General features: G+C 43.6%; 8 protein-coding genes across 8 annotated transcripts; 6 read left to right on the forward strand and 2 right to left on the reverse strand.

The window, feature by feature from the left end:
- O0I10_004217 (uncharacterized protein) lies at positions 1–1,574 on the forward strand (the record flags this gene model as incomplete). Its single annotated transcript, XM_058484278.1, has 4 exons — positions 1–1,086; positions 1,159–1,242; positions 1,304–1,411; positions 1,473–1,574. 4 exons carry the CDS (start codon positions 1–3, stop codon positions 1,572–1,574), a joined length of 1,380 nt encoding a protein of 459 aa, XP_058344903.1.
- A 53-nt stretch (positions 1,575–1,627) lies between these two features.
- Positions 1,628–1,873, forward strand: O0I10_004218 (uncharacterized protein; the record flags this gene model as incomplete). Its single annotated transcript, XM_058484279.1, has 1 exon — positions 1,628–1,873. One exon carries the CDS (start codon positions 1,628–1,630, stop codon positions 1,871–1,873), a length of 246 nt encoding a protein of 81 aa, XP_058344904.1.
- A 597-nt stretch (positions 1,874–2,470) lies between these two features.
- On the forward strand, positions 2,471–3,481 carry O0I10_004219 (uncharacterized protein; the record flags this gene model as incomplete). The annotated part of the gene is made up of 1 exon (XM_058484280.1): positions 2,471–3,481. One exon carries the CDS (start codon positions 2,471–2,473, stop codon positions 3,479–3,481), a length of 1,011 nt encoding a protein of 336 aa, XP_058344905.1.
- Positions 3,482–3,927: 446 nt separating this feature from the next.
- On the forward strand, positions 3,928–4,375 carry O0I10_004220 (uncharacterized protein; the record flags this gene model as incomplete). The annotated part of the gene is made up of 2 exons (XM_058484281.1): positions 3,928–4,034; positions 4,123–4,375. The coding sequence occupies 2 exons, from the start codon at positions 3,928–3,930 to the stop codon at positions 4,373–4,375; spliced, it is 360 nt and encodes a 119-aa protein (XP_058344906.1).
- A 975-nt stretch (positions 4,376–5,350) lies between these two features.
- O0I10_004221 (uncharacterized protein) lies at positions 5,351–6,238 on the forward strand (the record flags this gene model as incomplete). Its single annotated transcript, XM_058484282.1, has 2 exons — positions 5,351–5,803; positions 5,885–6,238. 2 exons carry the CDS (start codon positions 5,351–5,353, stop codon positions 6,236–6,238), a joined length of 807 nt encoding a protein of 268 aa, XP_058344907.1.
- A 1,224-nt stretch (positions 6,239–7,462) lies between these two features.
- Positions 7,463–9,635, reverse strand: O0I10_004222 (aspartyl/glutamyl-tRNA(Asn/Gln) amidotransferase, B subunit; the record flags this gene model as incomplete). The annotated part of the gene is made up of 11 exons (XM_058484283.1): positions 7,463–7,645; positions 7,696–7,966; positions 8,044–8,081; positions 8,143–8,283; positions 8,338–8,510; positions 8,577–8,688; positions 8,752–8,836; positions 8,896–9,088; positions 9,144–9,285; positions 9,359–9,435; positions 9,497–9,635. 11 exons carry the CDS (start codon positions 9,633–9,635, stop codon positions 7,463–7,465), a joined length of 1,554 nt encoding a protein of 517 aa, XP_058344908.1.
- Positions 9,636–10,902: 1,267 nt separating this feature from the next.
- O0I10_004223 (uncharacterized protein) lies at positions 10,903–12,159 on the forward strand (the record flags this gene model as incomplete). The annotated part of the gene is made up of 4 exons (XM_058484284.1): positions 10,903–11,273; positions 11,358–11,595; positions 11,664–11,931; positions 11,996–12,159. The coding sequence occupies 4 exons, from the start codon at positions 10,903–10,905 to the stop codon at positions 12,157–12,159; spliced, it is 1,041 nt and encodes a 346-aa protein (XP_058344909.1).
- A 199-nt stretch (positions 12,160–12,358) lies between these two features.
- On the reverse strand, positions 12,359–13,081 carry O0I10_004224 (uncharacterized protein; the record flags this gene model as incomplete). Its single annotated transcript, XM_058484285.1, has 1 exon — positions 12,359–13,081. The coding sequence occupies one exon, from the start codon at positions 13,079–13,081 to the stop codon at positions 12,359–12,361; it is 723 nt and encodes a 240-aa protein (XP_058344910.1).
- Positions 13,082–17,455: the final 4,374 nt, after the last annotated feature.

The following is a 17,455-nucleotide window of genomic DNA, read 5'->3' on the forward strand; positions in this document are numbered from 1 at the left end:
ATGAACAAAAAGAACCTTCAAGACAAAGTACAACGTTTAAGCAATGAGCTTGAAGAATTACGCTTGGAACGTGAAGAGTCGAAAAAGAACGTGATGCACTTTATTGAGGAGGCCGATGTTGCACGGCAGGAATTGGAAAAGGCACAGGCGACCATTGCCCATTTGACACAGCAACTCAATGGAGGACTTGCTACACCACCACCTACAGACAAGTTAGCTCGATTGTTGGCCAAGGTGCACTCTTTAGATGACACTGATCCTCTCATGGACAAGCTACTCAACGTCTTGGAAGGAGGAGGCAACAGCGACAACGAGATAAGGCATTATCAGCAGCAACTGCAGACTGCACAACGCGACCATGATCAACAAAGACAATACCTGCATCAAGCTCAGGAACGTATTTCGCAACTAGAACGCGAGAAGCAGCAAATCAATGACATGGTTGCCACTGGCAACCGCGACAAGGCCCAGCTAGAGGAACGTGTGACACGACTCGAAGAGGATCAAAAGCACATGGCGGATGCATTGGATACAGCCAATACAGAGAAAATGATGGCTCAGACAGCATTAGAACGTGTTCAAGAAGAACGACAACGCATGGATGATGCTCTTTCAGCTACCAACACTGCCAAGACAACAGCTCAAGAAGCCGTGGCTCGTCTAGAGGCTGAGATTAAGCACATGAGAGAGGCTTTAGCAGCTGCCAATGCTGACAAGGACAGGATGCAACATGACATCAACACTATCCAAGATCAATTATCCACATTAAAAGATGACTATGCAACTGAACGCGATCGTGCTGAGACCTTGGAACAACGATGGCAATCATCCGAGGGAGAATTGGAACAAGCTGAAGCACGTGTGAGTCGCTTGGAACAAGAAATCACGACTTTAAGGCAGCAACAATGGGAAGCCAAAGTGCCTGCCGCCACACAAAAGGCTGAATGGGAAAGCAGGATCAATGAGCTGCAATCCAAATACGACCAAGCTCAGCAACAATGCAATCAAAGCAAAGCTGATCTTGCTGCTATGGCGACCGATCTCACAGCATGGAAGGAGAAACATCAACAATTGAGTGAATCCATGGTAAGTATCATCATCATGATGTCAAGCATACTATTGTTCACTCACTCGATTGGCTTTTGTTTCACTTTTTAGACTCGATACAAACAATTACAAGATCAGCAGCAAGCACTAGAGCAGGCCAGAATTCGTGAGAATCATTTGAAAACTATCAACAAGGTATGCATTCCCCCATCAAAAGGAAGAAGAGGAGGATCACTCAATTGATTTTTACTCTTAGACCCTTCGGGATGAGATTCGCAAGGCATCGAGTCGTGATGATTCAACGGTCAATATTGAATATCTACGAAATGTTATTATCAAGTTTCTCGAGAAAAAGCAAACACGGGTAAATTTATAGCGTATAGGTTATGACATGCATCATGCTAATCCATGGGTTTGATATGTAGGCGCAGTTGGTTCCCGTATTATCAACGTTATTACAATGCTCGCAAGAGGATCAATCACGACTCAGCAATCTCGTCCGACACCCCAGTCGTAACAGCTTATAAAAGGACGCAACGACATGGCTCTTTTCTTATACCCTTATCCTAATTATCCAAAAATGAATGAAGACCGTATGAACTCTAATATCAACCGAGGCGTTGGCTCTGCCAAGGAATCTGCTGGCAACATGATGGGCAACAAGAAAATGGAAACTGAAGGTCAAGCTCAACGCCAAGGTGGTAAAATGCAAGAAATGGAAGCCAAGGCTGGTGAAATGTGGGATGATGCCAAGCAAAAAATGGAAGGTGCTTTCAAAGGCATCAACAAGTCTACCTCCGGCAACACCAACCAAAGCAATCGTTAATATTAAGCTTCCATAAAGTGCTGCTTCTTTCCCTGTAAATAAATGTGAAAAACGTTCCATTTTGTAAAAGTTTCAAGGAGGTGTTTAGATCGGATGTAGATAACTCTGTGTGAGTAGTGCTTGGGTTCTGAGTAAATATGGTTTAGAAGATGATAAGATCGCATTCTCTCTCGATCGTGTGATCAGCAGATGATATTACAGTGATGGTGGTTGTGGTGGATCGTAGCATAAAACATATAATATATCGAGATGCGGGGACGAGACGGCGCTCACGGAGTGTCAATACATTGCCTGAAAGGTTAGGAATCCTATCGCTTTACAGTGATTGACCTTGTGCCCTTGATTTCGTTTTCTCTGGTATGTAATGTGCATGCGTGTGTGTTTCATCCAGGAGCACCATGTCTTTGTACCACCAAAGAAGGGCGATCGAAAGAGAAAAAGGTAAAGGGAAACTGAATATTTGAGATTGCAAACAAAACAAAAAACTCTATACACATGATACTACCATGATGCATATTATGGGGCCATGATTGCTATAAAAGCAAGCCGAGTGTTGGGAAAAATGGGCCCGGATCAATGGTTACTACTATTATCATTATGGAATCATCAAAGCAACAATCATTTCCTTTTGACATGGGTCTTGGTTTATACCACGAGCATACTACTGCTACCTTTCTTGACCCACCCCCTTCTACAAACGATGACACCTCATTTGAGCTTGATTTCTTGTCATCATCCCCCATTGATGACATTACCTCACAGCAACAAGATTTACTCGCCCCATCCTTGACGTCGTGTTTTCCTTTTGATCAACAACAACAACAACACTCACCATTGCAAGACAATGAACAACCCTATTGTTCTCCATCTTTTTTATTCACACACCTTGATATCAACCAAACCGATCAACAACAACAACAACAGCAACGTCCAATGGAATCCCACAAAGAAGAAGAAGAGGAGGAGGAGGGGACCATTGAATGCTACAACTGTAAAGTGATCAGCACTCCTCTATGGCGTCGTACGCCTGATCGCGCTCACATTTTGTGTAATGCATGTGGGCTTTATTACAAGCAATACAAGCGTCATCGACCTGTGCGTATCTGGCAAAGGGCTACTCGTTGGTTGGGCATTGAAGGCTATTATCAAAATCAAATTCAGTATCAGCAGCACCAGTATACCACCACCACCCCTCCTATGCAACAACAGCAATGTGCCAATTGCCATCAAACCGATACTCCACTCTGGCGTAAAAATTCACGTGGACAATCCATTTGTAATGCATGTGGATTGTTTTTCAAGCTACATCATCGTGATCGTCCCATGGAGCTCAACAAAACAAATAGCCAACGTCGTCGACGCCGTCGTCGCGAACCATTAACTGGCACAGAAGAAATGTTTATGGGTCTAAGGGCAGACATGTCGCGTGATGAAATGCAACTTGTGTTGCGTATTATGGAAGAACGATGCGCGTTTCTCAAAGCCATGCTAGGCAATAATAATGTGTCTTGTAATAGTAGTAGCAGTAGTAGTAGTAATAACGATGACCCACAATTACCACCACCACCACAGCAGCAGCAACAACAGGAGATTTTTGGATACATGTGATGTATTATAATAAAGTAAGGAGGAAGTCTTCATTGTCTTTGTGCTGTAAAGTAACCCGATTTGGTACATCTCGTCAATGTTGAAAGCGCCACTTGGATGCTCGGTAATCCAGCCACAATTGGAAACCTCTCTCATTTTTACGTACCCGACTCCGTTACCAATGCTTGACATGCATTCTTACAAGAAAATGAATTCCTTGCAAACATGACAGATTTGAAAGCGATGATCATCAACGCTACATTAGATGAAAGCTTAATGAATAAACACACACAAACACACGCCTTGTATTCGCGTCAAAGAGGGCTGAGTTGTGCACATACATAGGTGGGCGGAGGGGGGGGTGTTTGGTTGATTGTAGGGAAGGGTTGAATGTTAATGTTGCAGCAGGACACGGAAGGGTTGCCCTTGTCCCTTTCTTTTTCTTTTTCTTTGTTTCTCTCCTTCAAATGGAAAAATCGCTTTTAGACTATGACCAGAGTCTCGAGGAGTTGAAACGCCAAAAACAGCATTTGCAACTTGTCATGCAGAAGATGGGCGAGGAGTGGGCTGAAAGGTAAATCCCCAATGGGGGCGTTGCGTGGTGTGTCTCATGGCAACCGATTAGCCCTCATTGCTCACTTGATTTGTACACGCGCGTATAGTGGTGCCGGTGTTGGCTGGTTAGACAATATCATGGATGGATATCCTTCTATACCCATATCTCCATCTCGACGCAATTCAGCTACTACTACTACTACTACGACTACTACCAGTGCTGCTGCTACTACTACCACCACTACCACTACGCTGATCATGGTGCCATCTTCATCTATGACCGCCATGAAAGGAAATGAGGATACCACGGATGGCAAGGAGCAATTGAAGGAGGAGGAGAGCCGAGATGATGAAGCTTAATCGGATCACTATTGTTATTATGCATCTCCACAGCAACCTATTCATCGCACGTTCAATGCAGCTTATCATCCACGCACAGGTCATCGACCCCCTTTTTTTTTACCCTTGTGTTCATCATCAACAGTAATAATAGTCGTTAGCAGTAATGGCACATGTTACCGCGGCGTTGGTTTCATATCATGGCAATCATTCATATTCTCTCTTCAACACATACACACACACATGTATTTACATCCCTATTTACGTTACCATAATATACACAGCAGCATCTGATTACGCATACGATCATCATTGGCTGATAAAAAAGTTGCTTCGGAGATGATGAAAAGGGACATCAGCACCTGTTACAAAAAAGTGTGCAGAGGTGTTCGTTTCTATTTTGCACAATGCACCATCTTTATGAGTTACATTGACACATGCAGCACATATGAAAGAATACAAGATGCCTAGGCCCATAAGGTGAATGATAAATATAGCGCTGTGTTGTTGGTTACATGAACCCGCCCCATCTTTTTATTTGGGGGGTGGGGGCACAGTGGAAAAGATGAATGTGAATTTTGTGTTTGAATGAAGGAGAGGGAAAATAGATATGAAATTTGGGGGACAAAGGGCGATCTGCGGGATGTATGTGTGATATTACAGTTCTCAGCAAGAGTGAATGTGATGATGCCAAGAAGGTTAACATAGTAAATGAGTGGATGATGATGATGAGAGCATTTGTTTCATTGACTTATTGTACACCCCCCTTTCAAAAAAAGATCGACGTCGCAGATCCCTTTTCCATGGTTGCTCACGATCTTTTTTTTTCTTTCCCCCTCAAGGGAAAGCCTGTGTGTACACGAAACCATAAATGGAGGTGAACGAGTTGGGCGGTCAACATACGCTATTCCTAATACGGTTGGCCTCGGAGACAATCCGCTTAAATTCTGCTTTCTGCAATTGCATCTTTTTCTTGCTTCTCTTTTCACCACAAGCATGATGAGTTCACCGCATCAACAACAACAACCAGAGCAGCAGCAGCAGCAGCAGCAGCCAAACACATCCACTACTACTACATCCACACCTTTTATCGACCCATCATCTGTCATGGTTGCAGCAGCAGCTTACTCTGCTGCAGGTCTTCCTCCGCTGTCACATTTGTTACTGCCAGACCAACAACAGCAGCAACAGCAACCACTTCAACAACCACCCACACCACAACATACACCTACCCCTACCATGTCATCTTGTGCTTTTTATTACCCTTCTCCTCCTCAAGAACCAGAGAACAACAAGGCTTATTCATTTGTACCTGGTGCTACACAAAAGAAGCGTCCTCGTCGTAAATACCATGAAATCGAAAGACTTTACCCTTGCAGTTATCCAGGCTGCTCTAAAAGCTATGGCACGCTCAATCATCTCAACGCCCATGTTGCCATGCAAAAACACGTAAGTTGAAATGAAGAATGAAAAATGATTCATCCATCCATCCATACCATATACCAACCACCACTGTGTGAACCATAATAGGGCCCTAAGCGATTGCCAGCCGAGTTTAAAGAAATGCGCAAACAGTGGCGTAAGCAAAAACGTGAGCAAAAGGCAGCTCAACAACAGCAGCAACAACTACAGCAACAACAACTACAACAAGTGGTAGCAAATACAATTGTCGGCAGCACAGCAGGTGGTGGTGGCGGCAATATGAGTCAAAGTGGTGTTGGAGGAGGAGGAGGAGCACATCAAGGAGCCGTTGCTGTTAGTGATGTAAGCGCTGCAGCTGCAGCTGCCGCGTTCCTGGTCCCTCAAACATCATTTTTGCCATCATGGCAACAGCAGCAAACGTTGATGGTGGGTCCAACCCATGAATTGCTCCATCCTTTTTGATGTTGTACATATTCCCAACAAGCAAGCACTCTTCTTCAATGCCACTGACAAACACACACACACACACACACAAACAACCCTGTACATATGTATCTGAGCTGCTGATCACCCACACACCTTTCGAGTATACAATTACCAACCAACCACCCCATCTACACCCACACACAACATCCGCACTACCTCATTCACTCTCTTTTTTTCTACAAACCCCCTACATTTTGTATCACATGCAGGGTTGAAAAAAGAAAAACAACGCGCATATCATGAATAACAAACACACATGTGGAATTGTATTTTACTTTGATAGCATATGGATGAGGATCGATGAGAGGGGAGGGGGGATAGTTTAAGGTTAGATAGGGTGAGTGAGTGAGAGAGCATAGAGAGAAAAAAGGCTGTGCACCCACGCCCGACCTTCCGCCCGTTGCACGCAAAGTTCTTTCTCTCTCTCCCCCCAAACCTTAATTTTTTTATATTGCCCGCTCTTTTTATTCTCCCTCTCTTATCTCATGCGAAAAGCTTTTGTGTCTCTCGGCGAACGAGACAGCACTTTTTCTTGTTCACTTTACGACTTTGGATAAAAAAAGGACAATGAGCAATAGGGTTCCATGACGTTCGGTGTGAAAATGCATGTCAACGATGCGATCAGCGTCATCATACGCGCGCCCATGTAAATAAACATACATCTACCCGTTTGAGTTTACGAGTATCCAAAGCAACGGTAATGACAACAACAACAACACACCATGCGTATAGGAAAAGAAAAGCCGTTTTCAACATCTCTTACTTTTTTTTCCCATCGTCATTGTTGTTCTTTTTGGTCAAGCAATCCGTGTCTATCTTTTGGAAAAAAGTGAGACACACAACACGGATCCATGGTTCTGGTGCTTGGCCAAGAGGATCGGCGAATGCGGACAATATCGTAACACTTGTCATCCCGTCCATTTGTAAGGGCTCAGCAGGTTTTAACTATATAATGACTATCATCACATCATGCACTGAAAATGATATCATGTGCTGCTTGTTGCTGCTGCTGCTGCTGGAGTACATTCATATACCTTCGCACTTTTTGAGACAAAGTGACACCTAATCTTGTCAGCCAACCAAAAGCGAGACTCAACATGCCTTATGACGTTGAAACCAATCGTTTGGGATGAGAGAGGGGGGAGGGACGGAGGGTGGCACGTCGTTTCAGAACAATGGTAACCCGTAGTCATGGTATGCTTACTTTTTATTTTTCTTTTGTTTACCTCCAAGCATATCAGCTACATCCTCTAATTTACATCCAAGAGCATCACATAGGGCTGCATTAATCTGGTTGGGGTCGGCCAAGCCTTTGGTTTCTCGCATGATTTGACCAATAAACCACTTGTACATTTTCTTTTCGCCTTCCTTGAACTTTGTAGCCTATAAAACAACATGAATACCATGGTATTCATCCATCTCCTTTACATTACCTGTTGAGTGTGCTTTTTGACCAAATCCTCGCACATCGATTTCAAGAGTGCACTGTCATCAATACGAGCCCATCCCTTTTTGTCCACAATATCCTGCGGATGGCCACCTCCTTCTTGAAGCATAATGTGCAGCACATCCTTGCCAATCTTGCCAGTGATGGTGTTTTTCTCAACCATATCCACCAACGCACCCATTTCCTCAACAGTGATAGGACATGCATGGAATGGCGTTTCCTTCAAGGCTAACTCGCGGAAAAGATCATTGACGGTCCTATAAAACAAAGGTACCCGATCCATTCTCGATGAATAAGTTGCTTCTCCTCATCATCATCACGTGAGATCACTTACCAATTGAGGACCATTTGTGAGTTGCGGCCTTTGCAAACCTAATTAACCCATCCCATCAGCAAACCACCTTTGCTTTTCATAAAAAATGACATTCCTCACCTTTTCAAAAAATTCCAAGCTTCCAGGTTCATTCAACAGCGAGTTTGCATCATCCAACGACATGCTGTATTGTTTCATGATACGTGTCCTTGTCTCATCGGGTAATTCGGGCAAGTCCATTGCGATACTATCGACATATTCCTGCAACATCATGTCAAAAAGATGATTCATCATCATTCCCCCATTTCCACTTACTTGACTTAGGATGAGTTTGGGAAGATCAGGTTCCGGCATATAGCGATAGTCAGGAGCTGTTTCTTTGCTTCGTAATCGAAAAGTCTTGCGACCGGCTACATCAAAACCACGCGTCTCGGGTATCACTTTGCCACCTTGTTCAAGCAATTGGATCTGGCGTTCGATTTCAGCATCTAAAAGGAGAAATAATGATTCATCAGCCCATTCAATGTTGTTGCTTAATGAAACATGGATCTTACCAATGGCCATGGATAAAAATCGAATGCTGTTTAGGTTTTTGATCTCACAGCGCGTACCAAATGGCTCACCATCACGATGCACAGATACGTTGACATCGCATCGCATAGATCCCTGTAAAACGCATGTAGGTTAAGCCGACATGCCCGATATTGTCAAACATGCATAATACAATACCTCATTCATGCTGGCCTGTGAAGATCCCACACATTGAAGTACACTTTGTAATTTCTTGACCACTAATCCCGCTTCGAACGAGTTTCTACATCATATCGCCATGATCAACATCCTCTCCAATGAATGCCACATACACACACAAACCTCATATCAGGTTGAGTCACAATTTCCATTAACCCTGTGCCTGCTCGATTCATATCCAAAAGAGTCGATCCCAATTCGTGCATACTTTTGCCGGTATCTTGTTCCAATTGAATCTGATGTAAGCCAACACGAATAGGTTCAGATACGCCATCCAATTCTGTCAATTCGATCATGCCTCCACGTGCAATGGGTTCTAATGCATATACCATCAGCCTATGACCCACGATGTGATTCATCTCATAACTTGCCTCGTTGTTGTGTGATTTGATATCCTTGTGGCAAATCAGGGTAAAAGTAGTGTTTGCGATCAAAAGAAGACTGATGTTGTACATTGCTTTTGAGTGCCAGGGCTGTTTTGACTGCAAGCTCGACACAGCGTTCATTCAACCTCTATAAACAAGACATGGGTTCCCATAGTGAACACGTGCCCACGAGATGTGTGTAGTAGTAGTAGTACTCATACCGGCTGCACACCTGGGAATGCAAGATCGACCAAGTTGACTTTGCTGTTGGGTGGTTCCTCATACGACGTTTCCATGTCTGAAAACCATAGCATGCATGTGAATGGACGTGTTGCTCGCATGGGCGTCTCATTGCGTACCAGAAAACAGCTTGGTTTTGGAATTGATTTGGGCGTGCACTTCGATACCAATGATGGCTTCCCAACCATTCTTGTAAACGCGACGATCGGCTCTGGTAGCAAAGCCAGCTTTGCGAATCCACCAACGCGATAATAACATGGAGGAGTGGAGAGAAGGAGAGAGAGAGAGAGAGCTGTCAATAGCAACAAGAAGCCCGAACAATACGTCCTGCTTGACCCTGACCTTGGATTGCCTTATATAGCGCTACAGTGTGACACTACTACAACATAGAACAATAGTAGGCTTGCCATAGTAATGTATCATAAGATGATCCATTGATACTCGTCGTATAATTAACATGATAAACGTGTTCTCTTGACAATCGAGAAGAGATAATCCAAACATACAAACACACGCATACATACAAATACACACATACACCCAATAGAGATGATATAGTAACAATGATCATGTTTGCGGATTTATAGAGGACAAATATTTAAAAACGGGGACCAGAGGTTGGTGGATTGTAAAAGGGTTGGTAAACAATTGTTGTTGATAATTGCGTTATGGGGTGTTGTTATGAGAATGCATGTTGTGGAAATTGGGATTTAAGCCTTCTTGCACTGGCACTTTTGCTCCTCGGTGAGACCGCTCAAGGCTTGCTGGATGTGTTGACCGCAACCTGAAAATGTTGTTTGTTAGATGAGCAGATCATATAACATCATCATGATCATCTTACCCTTCCAGGTGTATTTGCCGCACTTTTCGCAGGTAACTCGCATGCACATGGTGAATAAAAAGTAGTCTTTGTCTTGTTGGTTTGATGATGAAAGATTGAATAGGATTGGGCAACTTATATATATCAAATGGTAGTGGTGGTGCGGAGAAAGCCAGGTGATGACCCATGCTTACGCGGCCGTCCATCATCCTCCCCCCGAAATGACCTACCCTACCCGGAGGGGAATGCTCTATTTAGTCTTACCAAAGCGTCTCATTATGGAGAAGTATTCGCTTGTGCCCTCTCTCTCTCTCTCTCTCGCTCTCCCTTGATGAGCTTGCTCCCCCAACCACAATACTTTACACCTTCTTACGTAGGCAGTGGTGACCCAATTCCATGATCATGATGATGCTTACGTGGATCTACGCGGACAATATTGTTCACACATACGCACACACACATCACTTACACACACAAACAAACAATCTTGGGTTTCCAAAATTATCATCGACTATCTTTTATTATCATTGAATCTGTTTAATAATTTTTCCCTCACCGCCGCAATCAGTCTATGGAATCGAGAAACCTCAAAGTCGGTGGATAATAACAAAGTCAAACTGAAACAATGGATGAACAATAGAAAACCGATCCTACTATGTTGTTGCTGCTCCACTTGTTTTCTTATAACCTACTTTTATTTGCCCAATGCGATCAGCAGTAGCAGCAGCATTCTCCTTAGCAACCACAGTGGGGATTTTATCCTCCTCCTTGGTTGCAGCATCATCCGAACCTGTTGTATGCGACTGCGGTTTCCAAGATGAGAATGGTCGCATTTGGTCTGAGATATGGCATTCAGATTACAATACCTACAAGGCCAACTTGCAAAAAGACAAAAACTATGTTGTGATGAATTATACGGTGCCACCAAAGCATGATGATACGTTGGAACGCTTATTTGATCCTGCCAATGTCCAGCTAGCTTCTCAAGATGGTGAAAGCAGCTTTAGTGGACTTCAATTAGCGGTACGTAAACAAGACAATGGCCAATTCACATCCGCTTCTTTTGGAACCAAAAGGTAAAAAGGAGACAATACCGCCCTGCCACCTCCCTCTCCTCCCTCTTGCTCAATCATTGTATCCTTTGTCTATGCTTCATCCAGGGAAGACTTTTTGTATGGTACGTTTCGTGCAAGCATGAAAACGACACCTGTACCTGGCACAGTGCAAGCCTTCTTTTTCTTTCGGGATAACACGTGTGAGATCGACATTGAAGCCGTGAGCCGTATCCAGAACCCATGGCAATCCTACTTTTCGGTGCAACCTCAAATTTACAATGAGGATGGTTCAGCTTCCAATCTCACCAATATCAAAGACCCAATTAACTTTGATCCTACCGCTGTAAGTTTGCAAGCTATCATTGTCATGCAAAAACTCAGCCATTAATATGTATATACACAATGATGCAGGATTTCCATGAATATCGCTTCGATTGGACTCCCGATGCTGTTACCTACTACTTGGATGGATCAGAAGCCACTCGCCTTACTCACAATGTGCCCCGATATCCGGGAAGAGTACTTGTAAACCATTGGACCGATGGCAATCCCAATTTTAGTGGTTTACCTGATCAAGATGCTTTTCTTCATGTTGCCAATATGACCGTATTCTTTAATTCATCCGAAGCTACAACGCCACCAGCATGCCAAAAGAGACAAACACCTTGTAGCGTTGCAGGTAAAGTTGGGGAAAAGTAAAAAGAGAGCAAGCAGCATGATGGCTTACTACCATCCCATCATAGATATCATGAGCCAAAAACTTTTACCAGCATCGAGCGATAGCGGTCCATCAACACAATCGAGCAACAATCATCATGAATCAGCAGCAGCAGCATTCAATCATTATTCTAGTGTACTCTTATATACGACTGTTTTATACATCCTAGCATCCATCATCATCACATAATAGAATTCATGCATCAATACATCAGGTGTTTGTTGAGCCCATGATTCAAGAGCAAGATGCATCACAACACGTGTGTGTGCGATTTGTTTGTATTCTTCATGGGTATTGACGTTTTGACATGTGCTAGGGGGTGAGGGAAAGATGTACGCTAGAGCTTTGTGGAAAGATTTGATGGTGGGTGATAAGCAAAAGAATCAAACTACTCATCGGGTGAGGGTGAGGGCCTATAGTATAGGGAACAATCATCGGTGTCGTGTGCATTCAAAAGTTGACATGTTTTGCAATAGAGATAGTTCTTGCAACGACCCGCTCGTTTCATTTGATATCGATGACCATCCAACATCAACTTGCATGTGCTGGTAAAAAAGGCTTTGGTGGATACAATCGTCATGTCCTTGTTGGAGTCCTCGTCATCGTTGGCTGTGTCTTTGACAATCAAATCCATCACATTTCCCATCCATGCTTTTTCAGCAAGCGCATCTTTGACATGGCGTAATGTATCCCGCTCATTTGTGAAATGCATATTCTTGATGGCGTACACGTACAATAACTTGTGTTGCTCTTCAAGAGGAATCGTGGGAAGTAGTTCAAATCGCCATACACCTCCCTGACGTTCGGCGTCTGCGTATGCAGTCAGCACCTTATCACGGTCTTCCTTAGTATCAAACGCGATCAACGCCAAGGTCTTTTTCAAAGGCTGATCCGAGGCTTGTACAAAATCCACGTGGCTATTGCTGATGGCTTCTTCATCCAAGGATTTCAACTTGTTGATAATGGATTCATGGCTAAGGGATCGTTGCGGAAACACAGCAAGGAAAGTGCGTTTTGGATGTTCAACATGCCGATGCATTTGCCAGTTGAATGAAAGTGCTCGAATACCACCCACGCGTCTTCCTCGAAGAGCCTTTTTCCCAGATTTCATGGTATAGATACACAGCGCGATAAGAAGAAAAAAAGACGAGATGAAAAAAAAAGAGAGAGAGAGTGATATACAAGGGATTGCTGGGTAAGGTCAATGACATAAACATTGAGCCACGTGCCTCGCTTCTGGAAATGCACTTCCGCATGGACAACATCACCTCTTTTTCCATGCACATACAGCTTTTGTTGATGGATGAGATACACACTATGAAAGGTATATAGTGAATAATATATTCATACGATTACAGCAGGGCGTACTTACCTCGTAGTTGCACGCAAACACGTTGTCAGCCCATTCACGAAAATGGATTGCTTTCTTTTTTGTGTCTTCGTCTCTTTGGCATGTGCTTGTGGGGCAAAAGATAAGATGAGGAGCTCCTTCTCACATTCATTATTGGACTCATCACTCTATTTGTGTATGCGACAATGGCTCTGGGTCATCAAGCATCCGCAAGGTGCATGGCTGTGGTTGTTATCAAGTTCATTGTGCGAGGAAATAGGTACTTGGTGAACGTTGTCTTAGGCTCTCGTGATCCTTGGCCACTGGCAACTCATCAAGATAATCATCCCATCATGGTTGTTCCCCTCAATGCATACGAACAAGAGTATCCCGATTCATACGATGATGTAAATGATCCAATCTCGCTTTCTCACCATCAAATTTCTCTTCCCCTTTCAATCCAGAAACCAACCAAGTGAACCAAATCATTGATGAATCCAGTTTTCATTTAATGGAAATCGAAAAATAAGGCATGGTGTGTGTGTGGGCATCTATCAAGTAGATAAAACAACATTGCTGCCAAATGAAGAAGGTGTGCTTGAATCATATAGAGTGAATGGATGTCATTGTGTCATTGTTTTCTTGGTTCCCGCGGCCATAAGCAATATCATCCAGGATCCCAAAGCTGCTGCTGCGTGATTGGTCTCGACCACCCAATATCATCCATAGTCGATCAACCATCCTTCATCAAAGAGAAAAGCCGTCTCGTCAATGCCATTCCAATCCATCGCCATCCTCAGCCGTGTTCATATGATAGGACCCTTCCTTCCCGCTGGCGACGTGCCAAGTGATCAAAGCAACATTCCATCCATCATAACCATTGCAGTAATCGCTGCTGATATGCATTCTTCCACATCCTTCTGTTGATCCATCTCTTTCATAGTCATTTTCATTGCAGCTCAACCAGACGAAGATTGCTTGCATTGCGGTGTACTTGATAGCTGATATGGAATCATCCATTGGAATGCGTATGTATCATAGCAAGGTACTACACGTATATAAAGCTGCTTCCATACAATGGCTATCTGCTGTTCACGTAAAGAAGGCTGCAAGGCAAGTTGCTGCAAGTAAAGAAGACCGTTTGAGGCAATGAATACCTTGTTAATGGCAACTGATGGAATGAATGCTGTTACAGTTGATCGTGGTGGAGGAGTGCAAGAGAGTGTATTGTGTCAAGAGACTCGTGTGTTGTAGAAGAGTGACATGAAGGCTGTGTACACGCCATGGACTTTGCCATTCAGTCAATGGCTTTCGGATCAAGACAATCGTAGGATTGACATGATGAGCTGAAGCAGGACAATCGTTCGCAGGTGGTAGTTGTATACTGAATGGACCAACAGTTGAGAATGGGAGGAAGAGAAGATAAAGTGGGAGTGGAAGAGCTGGAAATCAAAATGATCTTTCTGATGCGTTGGATGATACTTTTTGTTTGACCGTTTTTCAGTCAAATCTCATCGAATCAAGAAAGTCCAATGATGGGCATGCTGGGCTGGAGCAGGAAAATCGTTCGTATGCATTGGATTGGTCAACAAAGGTGAATGGGAGGAATGGGCTGCTAGCTGGTATTTTGAACTACTCCTAAATAGTGTACAAGAATCATGCATCGCCTGTGCTGAATGACTCAAGTTACACAAACACGCCCTCTGCATCTTTGGCTCTATAGTCATACTACTTGACAATGAACAAAGACCACTTCTCATATAGCATCACGCTTACAAATATAAAGGTGCCTGTATCTCTAAACTTTACAATCAAACGTGTGGTTTTTATTAGAGCAATGTGCTCGGCTTGGCCAACAGCACCTTGGGTGAAAGTTTCACGATCAAGCTTGCCAATCCCAGATTTCGCAATGTCGCTACCAGCCAAACTGGATCTGAGGGTCAACCTCTTGAAACTTTTTTCGTCGACCACAAAATATTTTTTGGGCTGTTTGCGACATTGAACGTGAAACTTTCACACAAGGTGCTGTTGGCCAAGCCGAGCCCATTGCTCTATTCAAAAACCCACGTTTGATTGTAAAGTTTAGAGATACAGGCACCTTTATGTTTGTAAGCGTGATGCTATATGAGAAGTGGTCTTTGTTCATTGTCAAGTATAAGGTGGACCCCTGACAGAGCGAAAGATGCAGAGGAACGTGTTTGTGTAACTTTGGGGTTAAAGTTTGGACTTCAGGGACAATGCATGACAGGTACGCAACCCTCATTTTCAGGTCATACATTGGCAGCTAATAGCCACTTTTGTGCATTCACAACTTTTGTGCATTCCATTGTAGGTGGACGATTCTCCTGCTCCAGACATTCATTTCCATGATTAAAGTAGGTTGATCCGAGCTGATTTGGTTGAGTTACGCTCACACAAGATTACATCGGTTGAGCTACATCGAGCGTGCTTTATGTCCAGAGTGATGTAATCTCTCTTTGACCGTAGCTCAGTCAAATCAGCTCGGATCAACCTCCTTTAATCATGGAAATGAATGTCTAGAGCAGGGGCATCGTTCCCATGCAGTGGATCTCGCAACAATGATGATTGGATAAAAGTGGCCGTTAGCTAGCAATACATGCCTGTTCCTAGATGATCCATAAAGTAATTATACATCGACCCTTTCATTCATGCAAACGTAGCTGTGTTACACAACACGACCCTCTGCATCTTTTGCTCTGCCAGGATCCACCTACTTGGCAATGAACAAAGACCACTCTTCATATAGCATCACGCTTACAAACATAAAGACACCTGTATCTCCAAACTTTACAATGAAATGTGTGGTTTTATTAGAGCAATGGGCTCGGCTTGGCCAACAGCACCTTGTGTGAAAGTTTTACGTTCAATGTCGCAAACAGCCCAAAAAATATTTTTTTGGTCGTCGTCGTCGTCGAAGAGGTCGACCCCCAGATCCAGTTTGGCTGGTGGCGACATTTGCGAAATCTGGGATTGGCAAGCTTGATCGTGAAACTTTCACCCAAGGTGCTGTTGGCCAAGCCGAGCACATTGCTCTAATAAAAACCACACGTTTGATTGTAAAGTTTAGAGATACAGGCACCTTTATATTTGTAAGCGTGATGCTATATGAGAAGTGGTCTTTGTTTAATGTAAAGTAGTATGACTATAGAGCCAAAGATGCAGAGGGCGTGTTTGTGTAACTTGAGTCATTCAGCACAGGCGATGCATGATTCTTGTACACTATTTAGGAGTAGTTCAAAATACCAGCTAGCAGCCCATTCCTCCCATTCACCTTTGTTGACCAATCCAATGCATACGAACGATTTTCCTGCTCCAGCCCAGCATGCCCATCATTGGACTTTCTTGATTCGATGAGATTTGACTGAAAAACGGTCAAACACAGAAGTATCATCCAAGCATCAGAAAGATCATTTTGATTTCCAGCTCTTCCACTCCCACTTTATCTTCTCTTCCTCCCATTCTCAACTGTTGCTCCATTTAACTACAACTGCCACCTGCGAACGATTGTCCTGCTTCAGCTCATCATGTCTTCCCTACGATTGTCTTGATCCGAAATCCATTGACTGAATGGCAAAGTCCATGGCGTGTACACAGCCTTCATGTCACTCTTCTACAACACACGAGTCTCTTGACACTACACACTCTCTTACTCACTCCTCTACCACGATCAACCGTAACAGCATTCATTGCAGCAGTTGCTATTAGCAAAGTCTTCTCTTCATTGCCTTGAATAGTGTTCAACACCTTGTCACTCTACTACAACACATTTCTCTGCGCGACCAAACGTAACAGCAGCTGCCATTAGCAAGGTCTTTACTCCGTTGCTTCAAACAGCGTTTCTTACTTACAGCAAAATGTCTTCCAGCCTTTTCACGTGGACAGCAGATAGCCATTGTATACAAGTAGCTTTATTTACGTGTAGCGACTTGTTTCAATACATACGACTTCTTCTGCATATGGATATGGATATGGATATGGAGTGATGAGCTGATGTAAATTGTTGGGGACCTTCACAAAGAGCCTTGGTTTATGGATTGAGTGTACATGCATAAATCTGGAATGAGATAAACAAGGTGGCAGCTTCCATAATCATCAAACAATGTCACCCATCTGCAAGCGAAATCTCTCGAGGAT

Source organism: Lichtheimia ornata (genome assembly GCF_029851405.1).
Source record: "Lichtheimia ornata isolate CBS 291.66 chromosome Unknown scaffold00015, whole genome shotgun sequence".
In the NCBI taxonomy this organism is placed as follows: Eukaryota; Fungi; Mucoromycota; class Mucoromycetes; order Mucorales; family Lichtheimiaceae; genus Lichtheimia; species Lichtheimia ornata.